Genomic DNA, 14,264 nt, shown 5'->3' on the forward strand with positions numbered 1-14,264 from the left:
CTAACATAACTAAACGTGTTTTCCCTAAATATATAAAAAAAAGTGTCCATAAGTTGAGAGTATTTCTGTGTACAGTTACATATTAAACAAGATTATTCCACCACTAAAAGGAAAACGTCACTTGACTAATCATATAAAGGCTAAAATGAAGATTTTTTACAGCCGACATTTAAAGCGACCTGGTTGCATCCTTCAGGTATTCTGCAGCGCGCTGCTGTGACGCGCGGTCACATCCAGTCAGGTCAGCATTGGAAATGAATGCGCTGCAACACAGACAGGATGAGACCGGATCTGTGCAGAACTACATCCCACAATTAATTATAAGTCGTCCTCGTGCATTCACCCTGCGAGTGTTTGGATCAGCTGCTTGTCTGATTTCTTTTTTTTAAGGTTTTTTTCTTTTTCCAAAGGACCCGGAGAGAAAATCTCAGAATTTGGGGATTTTATTGATTTGTACAGCTTTAAAAGCAGACAACTGCGCTTAAATTAATGGAGAATTAATAGAAGAAACAACGAAGGAAACAGTTTCTCATGAAGTAAAAGTTTTGTCAGATTTTCTCGAACATCTGAAACGTCTCCCGCCGTGGGACGAAGTACAGATTGTGAAATTACAGAAGAAATGTGAAGACAAATTTGCCCTCCTTCCCTCTTTGACGCACCGAGACAGATCTCTGCTCCTAATTCTTGCAGGTCAGATGTGTGTGTGGATGTAAAACGCTGCTGTTAGCTGAGAGTTACAGGTTTGGTTACACCTCCTCCTAACTGTCACCGCTGCCCGCAAACCGAGGCGCCCCGAGCTGGAGGTGCCGCGGGGGACGCCATGGGACGATCCAAATACTAATGTGATGGGTAAGATCACCAGCTGTTTGTATGGAAGTGTCTGTGGTTCCTGCGGTGCACTGAGAAGCAGACAGGCTGGGTGTAACTGCACAAAGTGCCAGAAAGCAGTTGTTAAAGGGGGTTGTGCCATGGTGCTGGGAAGCGGTTGAAACGCTTAAAATGCGCTAAAATCTCACCATGTGCGCACAAAGAGCAGATTTTTGGAAGATAATTTTAGTAAACTGTACCGTGATGTTTAACTGAGTATTCAAACATGTGGTATCCTCAATGTGCGGGTCATTTTGTCTGTGGTAGCCTCCACTTTTACGCACACAAATCAAGAATTCATTTAGGATTTAGAAACGAGTAATTGGTGTAGTAATGACAGTCTCGAGCTTCAGTGTGTGTGTGTGTAACATGATATTCCTGTAGGAATGTATATCATTTATATATAAACAGTATGTGTCTGCTTATAATGAGTTCACCAAGTCATTCAAAAACTCTCATTCCCCTAAATGTTGACCAAACACCAAATAAAAGGTTTCATCAATGTTTCATATAAATTTAATTCATTCATTTAACTGTTCAGACTGTAGCTTGTGTTTCCCAATATACTTAACACTGCAATAAATCATTGGTGAAGAAATACTGATTGCTTTTATTATTTAATGGCCTAAAAGTAGTCTAGTTAAAATATATTTTAATTTGACTGCTTTTAGGCCAGAAAAGTGCTGAGGACATGACCTCAGTTTTCATAATGGCAGCTATGGCTCCGACTCAACATAGAATTTATAGTCACCTCCTCTTCTATAATGTAACATTGTCTAAGGATATTTGGAGCCATACTATGATATATTTTGGGCTATAATATATTACTATACGTATTAATAAAGGACAAAACTAGTATTACTCAAGATTTTTCTAATTGTTAATAAATGTCATAAAAAGACCTGGTTTGTACTGAAGATGTAAATCTTTAAAAACACCTCACAAACATATATTTTGTTTTATTAAAAAAAGGCAAATTAATTTCCTATAACTGCTGGTCACTGTATTTTTAATAGTTACTCAGACAGGAAGAACTAGTGGATTTGTTGGGGACTATTTTCAGCAGCGGATTTGTTTCTGTCTTTTAATTGACAGAAATACAAATGTAGAATATCACCAGACTTAATCTTTAAATTCTTCTTCTTGTCAATAAGACTGATTCACATTGGGATGGAATTTTTTTTATGTGGCAACAGACAAACACAAAGAAGGAGCCGCTGTCTTCCTGCAATATATAACCTGCATCAACAATGAAGGAATAAATAAGAATTACTTTGATCTTCAGGAAAAAAAACTAGCAATATGACCATAAGTAAACTTATGTATAATGGAAGTAATTCACCACTGTCACCTGTTACCTAACATTCATTGCAGTTTTTTTTTTATTTTCAACACTGCAAAAAAATTCTTAATATCTAGTCAAAAAAGTCTGAATGTTGAAATAGGTGAAAATTCAACCCTTTCCAATGAAAATCCACTTGTTTAAAGAATGTCTACCGTCGAGTGCAGCAATCTGATTTATTCTGTCTTGTTTGAATGAGTACTGGAAACAAGTTGAAATAAGATAAAAAGAGACTTTTGCTACTTGATAATGGATAATACTTGATAAGGTGCAGTTTTGTTGCAGTGTCTGTGCTTTTTCTGTTACTTTTAGCTGATTTTATCATTTATTATTTATATTTCTGAGATCAAAAAAGGAAGATGAGTTTTATTTAGTTGAATTGAAGGTCTCAGTAAGCACTGATGGATGGATGGATGGATGGATGGATGGATGAATGGATGTTGACCTTTTTTAAGTGTGTTTCTGTTCGGTGATTTGTGTGTGATACTGACTGGCTGTGTGGGTGTAAACGACTCTCTAGCCCTCGGGGATGCTGATGTCCAGGGCTCGGTTGCTACAGAAACACAATGCAATAGCCAGTGATCGAGTTGATTCTCAAGGTGCTGATGAGAGGGGAAGCTAATGGCAATATTTGTTCATGTATCTGGAATTCCTGAGTGGTGACAAGCTGAAACATTCACACCTTGATTGTGGGAGGCGTTGCTGCTCTGTCACAGATTTCCCAGCAATCACCTGTAGCACATTATGGACCCTTCTGGTCTCTAACATGACATTGTGAGTTCAGGTGGATTATTGTGACTGAACGTGATATCCAATATGCGAGTGTGGTGGCACAGAGCCCTGTGGAAGCCTGTGTTTCATTTGACTTCATTTAGCTGTTAAAAAGACTCAAAACTGTCAGAAAGGTTCTGAACGCCGTTTCCTGGATGGAGAGTGGTGGGAAATAGACAGCTTCCTGGAAAGAAGTTTCAAATTCGGAGATGTGTTGATACTACAGTTAACTTTGTACTTAGATATGAAAACTCATGTAAAACAAGTAAACATAACACAGCCTCACACATGTAAATTAAGTAATGTAGAGGAATGGGCAGCCTGCAAATTTCTACAGAAGTAGATTCACTACAATTCCTACAGGGGCTCATTTTTCTGTTTTTACTTTCATGTCGTACTCAGAGGAAAAGTATGTGAATGTACTATTTGGAAAGGTTGAAGTTTAGAGATTTCCACTTCTTTCACAGTCATTTCACTAGAACAGTGTGGTCCAATCATGTTACCTGTCTTTAAATGACAGCCATCAATCATCAGAATAGCTGCTCCTTTACATATGTGATCAATAGTCCAGTAATGGTACTGTACTGTATGATGTCTTGTTCTTGCACAATGAAATTAATGTTGGATAAAATTTGAATGACCGCCTTTATATATTTAACAATTAGAGGTGCACATATGATGGACATAGCAAAACTGGAATTCAGCCAATGGGGATCCTTTTAAATAAATAAATCAGACCTCTGCTGCCACAGCAGTACAATGAAGGTTAATGGACTATTTTCCAGAAACAATGTCTAGGTTTCTCTGAATGATCCTCAGACCTCACTATTGACAGTTTTGAATTGGAACTATATTTTAGTGATGAATCAGTCCTTATTGAACCTCTTCACAGAGAAGTCTGTGGTATATCCAGAGTAACAGAAACACTGTTTCTGGAAATGTGTTTGTTGGATATAAACTCAGATAGCTGTGCCAGCCAGAGTTCAAAGATCCCCGCCAGACTTGCATTAAGAAATATATACAAATATTCAGCTTGGAGCAATATGTGTGTCTGATATGTTTTTCTACAAAAAAGTATAATTTCCACATTAAAATCCCACTTCTACCTCATTAAAAAGTCAAGAGTTTGCAGATTTTGTTCATTTAAGTTTTCCTGCTGAACACAAGATGTCTCCTACTTAATTGCAAAATCCATTCTCAGTGTATGTGCACGGGTGGCTTCAAGTTTCTACATAGCACTTTTTAAGTTTCATACTGGATATCTGTGATGTCACAAATCATGCCCGTAGGCCCCGCCCCTTCAAATCTGATTTTAATAAGAGCAGAGAAACTTTCCACTTTCAGCAGATGAATGTGAAAACATCCTTTTACTGTCAAACTCTGCACATAGATCATTCTGCACAGTGAAGATCAAACATCAAACTAGAGGAGCAAGAAGATAAACTGATTTTTGAGTGCAGGTGTGCTTTAACTACTACACAGAACTTTAACACTTACACTGTGTCCATATCTCACTTTTTCCCTCTGCTATTCTTGGTGTGTTGGCTGGCGTGTCGGTCGTGTAGCTCCACATTCATCACAGTGTGACGGTCCCACGACATGACACACTCCTGCTGGCCCTCGTCGCACCCACAGGAAGCAAAGGAAATGAGATGATGATGATGGCTTCAGTTCAGTCACATCTCTTCTCACATGACTCTCTGCGTCTGCCTGCCGGTGTTTTACTATTCATCAGTGCACATTTTTTAAATGCTGCTTTGGTTCCTGATTTATTGTATAAAACATGAGGGAAAGCTAAATATTCATAATTCAAATTCATAATATTAATCTGACATCAAGGATGAGCGCTTTCACTCTTCAGCAGGATATTTGACTGCCGAGTACAGTAGTGCAGAAACCCACAGGAGGAACTGGTTAAATTTCCATCTGTCATCACACTAAAGGTTGAGGAACCTTTCCTGGTGTCCCTTTAGTGATTTTTAATTCCATTTGCTAATGCACACTTAATTCTAGTTTGGGACCAGATTTATTGCATAAAACAGGGGAAAGTGAATAATAAAAAATGCATAGTGTCTCCTCTCTCTTTTTTACTAATGTAATTTCAAGGAGATTATAAACTGACTTCTTGACTTGTACTCATTCACACGTGAAGAGAAAAGGAAAACTGTGTCACCTTTTCTCTAAATTATTTCTTCTTCTTCTGCGAGAAATCCTCCTTGTTCCACATTTATTTCTTCTGTTGGCTTTTATTTTCCTATTCTCACTTGAAAGACTTTTCCAGAAACAAATAAATATGATGTGGATTGTTTTTAAAGTTTTTTTTTTTTTTTTTGGCCTTTTATTGCCTTTTAATGGATAGTGGCAGCTGAAGGTAGAGAGGAAAGTTGGGTAAAGAAAGGGGATGACACACAACAACAAAGGGCCACAGGTCAGATTCAAACCCTGGGCCACTGCAGCAACTTGGTACATGGTCACCAGCTCTACTAGGTGAGCTAACTAGGCACCCATGTGGGTTGTTTTCATCCCTATACCTTCTTAAGAAGAAGAATTTTTCTATTTCCACGTCCATCTATCTTTTTTGTGGTAGTTGTAGTTCTCATAAAGTCACCAGCAGATTTTTTTATCCACCGGTATGTCTCTTTTTGTTGATTTAAACGCTGGTGAAGGTGTAGAATCGAGCTTTCAGTCACTAGACATTTTTTGTCCATAATGCACGTGAAGACAAACCTTGATACATCCTGGAGGCTGGCGCTCTGCAGGTTGGAGTGTGGTTAAGAGTGAGCAGAGGTTTGCGCTCTGTTGACTGCCTTATTGTTTAATTGTCTGGTTGCTTTGGGAGCACTCGGGCTTAAACTAAAAAATGCAAAATGTTTAATGGAATGTAATTAGCCCATGAAATGCTAACCATAAACTAGAGGCTTATTTACATATTCATATCTCTGTCTCTGAACCTCGAGGCCAGTCTGGAGCCAGTCTCACCTTCATTAATAACTCCGAACTTCTTCTCAGTCACAACTCGTCCAAACACACACACACACACACACACACACACACACACACACACACACACACACACACACACACACACACACACACACACACGATTCAATTCTGTCAGTGTAAACTGCACTGTCCAGGGGTATCAATATTTTCGGTGTCCATCATAGAACATCATGAACATTTTAGATACTGTTCTCACAAGACATGTGACAGTGTGAATGTATGTTTGTGTTTACCTGACAAAGACGTCTAGTACGTGTGTGAATCACTGGTGTAACTCTTGTCCGTCAGGACCAAAGGAGGAAGTAGTGTGACTCGTTTTTATACCTTAAACATCTACACTTATTTTTTAATATCAAAATGACACAATGCCTGGATGGTTTGGGTCAGGACCAACAAAAAAAGAAAATGTTTATGGGAGGAATATCAGACCTGCTAATATTGGCTCACTTGGCTCACTGTGACTTAATTTCTTTCACTTGGCTTAATTTACTGCCCAATGTGCGCTGAGTTGTAACAGATAAAAGATAAAAATCGATCCGCAATATTTTCACTAATGGCTGCTGGCAAGAGAAACCAGTTTTAACATTTTGGGGCTGTCCAGTATAGTCGTAAAACTTTATGGCAACATCATTATCTCTCTTCACACCCTCCTCATCATCCTCTTTACACCTTCTCTCTCACCTACTTCTGCTCTTTTTCCTCCCCCTCTTCTCCTTTCTTTCCCTCATTGCCTTTCCTGACCCCATTTTCCTCTTTTACTTTCACTCCTGTTTCCCTTCAACCTCCCATCTCCTCTATTCTCTTCCTCCTTGTTTCTCATGTTGTCCTCACTTCTTCCTTTGTCTCATTTTCCCTCCTCTTCCTCCTGCTCTCTGTCACTGTACTCATCTCTTTATCGTCTTTTTCCACTTCCCCTTTCACTGACCTTCTTCCATCTCCCTCCTTGACTCTCTCTCATTATCTTCTTTCCATCTGTTCCTCCATTTCTCTCATTACTGACCTGTGCCTCTCCCCCTCCTCTTTCTCTCTTCCCTCATGCTCTCCCTCACTCCTTATTTATTCTCCTTTTCATCCCCCTCCTAACTCCTCTCTCCTCTTGCTCCATGTCCCCTCTACTCCTACTCTCTTCTTTGATTCCTCCTTCTCTTACTTTCCTCCTCTTCCTCATTTTTCCTTCCACGTTTATCTCATCCTACCTTCCTCCTTGCCCTCCTCTCTCTTCCTCCTCCTCCTCCTCCTCCTCCTCCTCCCTGCAGGCTGTTGATGGAGAGGATTTCGAATGTCAGCCGGGACAGTGGTCATCGCAGGAGGAATTCTGGCTACAGTCATCTTACTGACCATCGTCGCTGTACTGTGTTTATGTAGGTTGCAGGTATGACTACTTTACTACTGACTATTTAACTCATTTTCATTAAAAAAATGAGAGCTGCCACCCCCTACCCCTCCAGATACATGACTCTAACACTACGGGTTGCCAGTACTATGAAAAGTAACATGCATTTCAAAATGTAATACATGTAACAATGGATTAGACGCGCATTTTTTAAATCATTGTGGTCAAAAAGACACCCTGCCGTGAAAATAATCTGAGTACAATAAGTATTTAACTTTTAAACAGGCACTGTACTACTTAGGCACATTGGTGCTTTGAGCTTCATATTATTAGTTTCTGCTTGACTTCTTGTGTTCTGCATTATGTCTGACAGTGACTCTGACCTGTAGTTCTCTCTTCCTGTGTTTGACCATCAAGTATTACTGCTGTAAGAGGGAGGAGTCTGAGAAGGGGGAAGAGGAGGAACCAGACCTCGCCACCATGTCGCCGACCCGCCCCCTGGCTCTGTCCGCTCCCCCTACGCCTCCAACGCCGGAGCACTATGGCGACGATCCAGAGAACTACCCCCCCACCTTCCTAACTGAGGCCAACGGGCCTGCCAGCTTCTCCCCCACACCACCCCCGCGCAGGTGCCAGCGCTCACACGCCTTTTGCCCGTCCTGCGCCCGCTGCTCGCTGCCCTTCTACCTGCAGCACCCGGAAAGGCTGTGCAACGGCGGCCGCAGGGTCAGCTACAGGACTGTGCAGCAGCAGGACCTGGAGTTGCCCATGGACCTGGCCAGCTTCTACCAGAAGCTCAACCTCATCCGCTCCGTCACCATGAGGGAGGTGGTCACCCATAGTGTCAGCACTGACGTGTAGGAGCAGGCAGGGTGGAGTCAGCGGCGCCCTGCTGGCCTGGAGGAAAGGTTGATTTATACAATGTGCACTGACTCAGTACAGTCTGTAAACACACTCAATGAACATGTTCTATAAGTGCTGTGCTGGGGATGCAGCATTATTACTGTGCTGTACTGATATGTTGAAACACTGAGGGCTTTTGGGAGAACACCACTCCTGGCAGCCATGTTGGAGGTCTACCACTCCTGCTGAATGCATTTCTGTCTCTGACAGACTTGAACAGACTTTGTCAGTTTTGACCTAACCATTATGTCTGTTTTTGTGTGTAGAAAATTAGTGTGTTTTCTAATTAGCTAATTAATTAATTAAAAAGTATATAAGTATCAACAATAATTGAATTACAATTTGAGCTTTTGTTAGTAAATTTAATACAGAATTTTGTTAGTTTGAAAGCACCATACTAGAGACAATGAGGCTAATGCCTCGATAGCTATCAGACAGTTTGTTCAGGATAACCGAGTCCCTTTTAAAGGAGTCTGGTTTAATTGTCAGCAAATCCCATGTGTGGACCAAAACCAACAATGAATGTATTCTCCTAACAAATACTGTTTGTGAATCCAAAGCCTGATCTTATTCCTCCCGGTGCCAAAGAGCTACATAGTCTAAAAACATTTAAAAACACATCAATGAGCTACACTGTTGGACTGGGTGACATGTTCCTTCATTACCACACGAAGTACAGAAGTACAGAGAGACAGGCTAACACATTATTGGTTTCGGTGTTTTCGTGGGATTTGTTAATAAGAAAGAATATATATAGAATAAAATATATACTTTAAGCTCCAAATCAAGAGGGTTTTGGAGAAGAAATAGTCTGTTTTTTCCATTTGGAGATCAGACTGCTCATGAGAGACCCTTTTTCAGCCATTTTGACATGAAAGAGTGCAGTAAACACCGGTGTTACCAGTGATACTAATCAAGATTATGTTCCATTCAGGTCAGTCAGAGTCAGGGTGCTGCTTATATGCATGTTAACTCACTGGGGAGCTTCTGCTACACGAAATGGAACTGAACCTGAAACTGAACTAGAATCATTGGTAACACCTTTGTTTACTCCAGCAAATCCCAATTTTTTGTACCCCAGAACAGACCAGTACTCTGCTCCAGTACTGAACATACAGTATATATGTGTACTTTTACAGTGTACTTACAATACCACTTGACTGTGATTCATTTATGCAGTGGAAAAATATACAAGTGGATATTATATAAAATATTTTTTGTGTGTGTTTGTGTAGCAACAACTGTACAGTGTCCGACAACATTTTTCTTACATTTCACCTTTATTTCTTTCACAGTGGGATTCCTTCACTTAACACCTCGTAAGAGCCAAATAGAAGCTCCCACACACCGAGCTGCACAGGGGTTTTCACTTATTCTGCCTGATTACACCGCTTCTTGTGCAGAGACAGAGTTGTGATCTAATCAGCCAAACTAACTGAAAACACCTGCTGTTACACATAGGTGTGGGCGGCTTTTAAGGTTTCAAACTGATGCCAGACATAAATGAAGCCATTTCAGCTTTTAATAATTCCTTGACATCAATAGTGAGAGCCTAGCAGGTGTCATGGGGGATGAAAACTAATTTATGCACACAAATTATTAATTTAAGAGCATTAAATTTAAACTGAACGTACATAAATGATTTTGAAGGCACAAAGTAGTATTTTGTGCGTACACACTAGTTTTTGATTGAGGCACCTACCAAGCTCCGTACAATATTGACTGTTTGACATCAGAAATCTCCAATATCAAGAATTTTGCTTCAATGTTTGAGTTTTCAAGAGTTTATAATATCCTAAATTAGATTTTTAACCAGATCAAATTTAATTATTAGTGTCAAGAATTGCTTTTGTGATAATAAAAAATACATTCTTGATACATATTCTTCTTAAAATTACTCAAATCACCTGAGAGACAATTAAATGATTTGTGTGAACAGCTAATTCGACCAAGTTGAAGGTAACATTTTCTTTTCATTAGAAATTCAGTTTCTGAACTTTTGATTTGAAACGGCATCATCCAAAATTGGAAATGTAAGTAGTTCCAATGTTACATGGAGCTCATGTTTGTGTTCACTTGTGTACATTTGTCAGCACGAGGTTGTGTCTTTTTTGTGTGTATTTGATTATTATTCAGATGCAGCTGGTGATACTGTCAGTCTGTCTGTCAGTGTGTCAGTGTGTGAATTCCAGTTTGTTTGCCGCGGTGCAGAAAACACATTGTCATGCATTTTAAAGGGCTTTTCTGAAGCATTCAGTGATCCAGTGACTGTGATTTCCGGAAGACATTTATTCCTGTTAAAGACATCCTACTGTAGATAGATGCTGTGCTGTAGGCCAGGGTTCAAATAATATCCGAAGAGTTTTTCTCCGACATAAGGTATTGAGCTTTTAAGAAAAAACGGACAAAATAACTGATAGCTCATTTTGGTATTTCTTAGCTCTAGTACAGTAGATGGGTGTTTGGTATTTTACAAACTTCACTTCACATCAGTAGAAACAACAGCTTCACTCCAGAAGCTGCAAATAACTTTTTAATTTACCCCAAAATGAACATTCAGATGGAATAAAACTCTTAATTTGGAGCAAATTGACTAAACTTGAGGATAATGATAAAATGTATGCTGCTAAAAATGGACATAAGATCTGTTCATTCTGATAGTGTTTTTTTGGTGTGTGTCATGTGTGATTTGGCCTCCTGTGTTTATCATGAAAGTGTGTTAAGCCTCCGGTAGCAACACATCGTGGTTATCTAGCTCTGATCACAAGCATGTCAGATAGATAGAAGGGCAGAACTTGCAGAGACCTATAACACCTTCACTAGGATGAAGCAACAGTTAGGGTGCCTGTCCTGTTAAGGTTGGAGGTTGAACAGAGAGCTGGAGTGAAGTAAGAAAACTTTCAAAATTTAAATTCACCCTGACATTTGTAATGATAGAAATGACTAATATCCAGTCCTGGAACACAACCTCAGTCAACATAATGCAGCTGGAACTCTGGGGACTGCTGCTTTACATGACCTCTGACCTGAACTGAGTCTTCCACATAGCGCTTCGTCTGAGGCAGACTACTGCCTGAAAGCCTCGGCCGATAATAATAATAATAATAATAATAATAATAATAATAACTGCTGTGTCCCAAATCCAGACTACACAGGTTTTTGACTCAAATGTGTTCACACTGGAAAAGTGACAAAATAAAATATATTAAAATCAGTCAGTGTGTTATCGAACAAAACAAAAAAGAAAAAAAGGCTTGAATTGTTAATCACCATGTGGTTATTGGTTTGTAGTATGGATTTCAGACAAGACACACGATTATTTACACATTCATATGAGCAGGCCGGATGACATTGTGTTCCGACTACACAATATCAGCCGGATAATAACCCGATCCAACAGATGTAGGGTTTTGGGTTTTTTTGCCATTCACTGACATCACGTGTTCCATGACGTTGACTAATAGGAGCATAGAGTCTGTAGAGACAGGTATATTGAAACTTTGTTTCTACTACATTTGTGGTGGGAATTAATCTTTTTATGGCTGTGATTGCTTCTTCAATCTCCACCAATCTGTAACTTCAAATACAGAAAATTATGCTGAAAAAATACATTTGAGTAAAGTAACAATTTGATGTATACTGCACCTCTGACCCTCTGCTAGAAGAGTGATGTTTTTAGGTTACTGAGATTTGTCTTGCATCTGTATTTGGGGTTAAAGTTTACATGTAGTCACAGAGGAAGGGCATCCTGGGAGTCTCAACTCAGGGCAAAAAAGTCTCTGCCATAGATCCATCGTGTTGATCAGTAAAGCCTCAGACATGAATCCATTCAGGGTGTTTTGGGGCATGAAGCTGCAGGTTCTTCACTTATTTTAAAGTTCCTGAGGAAGAATGAGTGCAGAACCACTTTTATTAATCAGTGAGTGTTTTTTAGAGAAGACTGAAACTGTTGCATTTGTTTCCTCTCTGCTTCAGTAGTTGATGTGTTTCTATTATTCTGCACGCCAACAGATGGGAGGTTTGATGCTGTCACACTGACCAGTAGGGGGCGTCAGCTGCAAACCTGCATTTGCCGATGCTGCTCTGTGTGTGAAAGTGACTTAATTTACAGTGTTAATAAAATGATGCCAAACCGTCCAGTATCTGTGTCTATGTCTCCTGGGAGAGATCTGATACAGAGCAGCACAGCAGGGATGGTTAATTCTGGACAGATTTTGTTCTGTTTTTTTTTATTAGTTTTGACCTTCATTAAGTCAGACATGTCGACTTGTTTACTTAGGAAGAAGAGATTGGAGGTCACTGAAGGATACATAGATTTCAGTCACCAGTGTTTTTTCTGCGTTCATAGCTGTGATGCACCACCACAACCATCACTCCCAGTTTCAACAGGAGCATAAACTACAATTATTCCCTTAAGCTAAAATTGCAAAGTGCAACAGTTTTAATACAGTTTAATTCATCAGTGTATTTTAATTGTGCTTCCATTTGACAAGGACTCTCTTGACAAAGACATTCAGATCCCAAGAGGCCATCATGGTTAAATAAAGGGGAAATAAAACTATAAAATCCTCCCTCAGCAGCTCTTTTCTTCTCTTTTCTCCTTAGAGAGAAACATGCTAGGTCAATATTCCCTGAATAAACACATCCATTCACATAAAAACGACAAGTTCATTTGAACTGTTCTTTTATTGAAATACAAGTCAGTACCATTAGGTTTTCAGTTTATTATCAACAGTACACAATTTCCATACTTAGTTTTGTACAAAGAGGTATCAGTAATATAAAAACACAGTACACAATAGTTAAAAATGAGACATACATGTACACGTCTGAATACATTTCAACCATACTTCAAGTGTCAGGAATGTTTCTTTCTGTGTTTGTATTAACTCTCTGCTCCTCTGTCACACACACAGACCAGAACTGGCATCAGTTGACCCGATGAATAACCATCGGCTGGCATCAGGAGCGTCACGATAAATGAAAATGTGCTATGACTAATAAATATGCTTCCATATCCTGCAGGCGTACCGGCATGGCGCCAAGCGGCAGGGGGTGGAATGGAAATATAACTTTTTACATGCCAGACACCAAACTGAAACACAATTAAATAATATTTCATAAACAGTATCTGTATTAAATATTCTAGTCATGCAGTATATTCCGTTGAGAAATAATTTAATACATCTTTTCACTGCAGCGATGAACACAAGAGCACGCTGCTAGCTGATGATGGAGGTCTGTAAGACCGTTTGAGTGTTGACTCCACTTTTTCTCCAACTCCACATGGTGTTAGAGGAAGATAAATAATCAATAACAGCTGATAACAACTGCCTTTATGGTAAAGATACAGTTTGATGAGAATTTTTAAAATTTAATAATCATGTGATGGTGTGAAGGAGTGAGGGGAGGGGCAGCTGTGGGGCTCAACATGCAGTCTTGAGTAGTAGACATGTTCTTCTCAAAATAAAAATAGTTTTTCGTCCAGTTCTTTCTCTATTTATTCTAAATAAACCAGACACACATTACAGTCTGTGTTTGGAAAATGAAACTGATATGAAATAAGAAAAAGAGCAAATGGAGAATAAGTGTTTACATTTTATGTACGAATGTTGCTGTTGATGTTATCAACAGGACTGACAAAATGTTTTTGTCGAATATCAAGATGACCCGATTTAATTTTAGATGATTTCAATTCTCAAACTGATGAACAAATGAACCCATCTAAATCCAAGTTATTGGAGGAAGCTTTATTAAAAACAGGTAGGAGCTTCCATCTCTGACTTTCAGCTTCCTCTCTGTTCAGAGTAACTGCAGTACCACATGTACATAAATGTACCCATTTCTTTCCTCATGCTGGAGTTAAGAGTCGACGTGGAGAGAAGCTGTGCTGTCCTGGACTAGGAGATTGGAGATCGTACGGTGCGGCAGGAGTGACAGCAGGCCTTGCTGTAGTACCAGTGGCTGCACAGGTTGACCTTCAGCGCCAGCAGGCAGTTGGTGGAGGGACGATCCTGGCAGCTCTCATCTGGGACACAGTTCACA

The 14,264-nt window shown here is 39.6% G+C and overlaps 2 protein-coding genes across 5 annotated transcripts in view; one reads left to right on the forward strand and one right to left on the reverse strand.

Annotated features, from left to right (window-relative positions):
- The first annotated feature begins 226 nt into the window (after positions 1 to 226).
- LOC127376511 (protein FAM163B) lies at positions 227 to 12,358 on the forward strand. 2 transcript variants are annotated; one of them, XM_051423459.1, is made up of 3 exons: positions 227 to 849; positions 7,240 to 7,355; positions 7,734 to 12,358. In XM_051423459.1, exons 2-3 carry the CDS (start codon positions 7,263 to 7,265, stop codon positions 8,175 to 8,177), a joined length of 537 nt encoding a protein of 178 aa, XP_051279419.1. In that variant the 5' UTR covers positions 227 to 849; positions 7,240 to 7,262; the 3' UTR covers positions 8,178 to 12,358. The 2 variants fall into 2 exon arrangements, with proteins under 2 accessions (XP_051279419.1, XP_051279420.1); XM_051423460.1 differs by having other exon boundaries at positions 227 to 690.
- Positions 12,359 to 12,886: 528 nt separating this feature from the next.
- adamtsl2 (ADAMTS-like 2) overlaps positions 12,887 to 14,264 on the reverse strand; it is a 46,621-nt gene continuing 45,243 nt past the window's right edge. For all 3 annotated transcript variants that reach the window (XM_051422193.1, XM_051422192.1, XM_051422191.1), the window contains exon 19: positions 12,887 to 14,247. In XM_051422193.1, the coding sequence (XP_051278153.1) occupies positions 14,120 to 14,247 (128 nt within the window). In that variant the 3' untranslated portion in view covers positions 12,887 to 14,119. The remainder of the gene's footprint in view (positions 14,248 to 14,264) is intronic.

The sequence above is a fragment of the Dicentrarchus labrax genome, unplaced genomic scaffold (genome assembly GCF_905237075.1).
Source record: "Dicentrarchus labrax unplaced genomic scaffold, dlabrax2021, whole genome shotgun sequence".
NCBI classification, from domain to species: Eukaryota; Metazoa; Chordata; class Actinopteri; family Moronidae; genus Dicentrarchus; species Dicentrarchus labrax.

Coding starts and splice junctions, on each gene's coding strand:
- LOC127376511 (XM_051423459.1), top strand. CDS start 7,263: ATGTCAGCCGGGACAGTGGTCATCGCAGGAGGAATTCTGGCTACAGTC. Junction 7,356..7,733: donor TGTGTTTATGTAGGTTGCAG/GTATGACTACTT, acceptor TTGACCATCAAG/TATTACTGCTGTAAGAGGGA.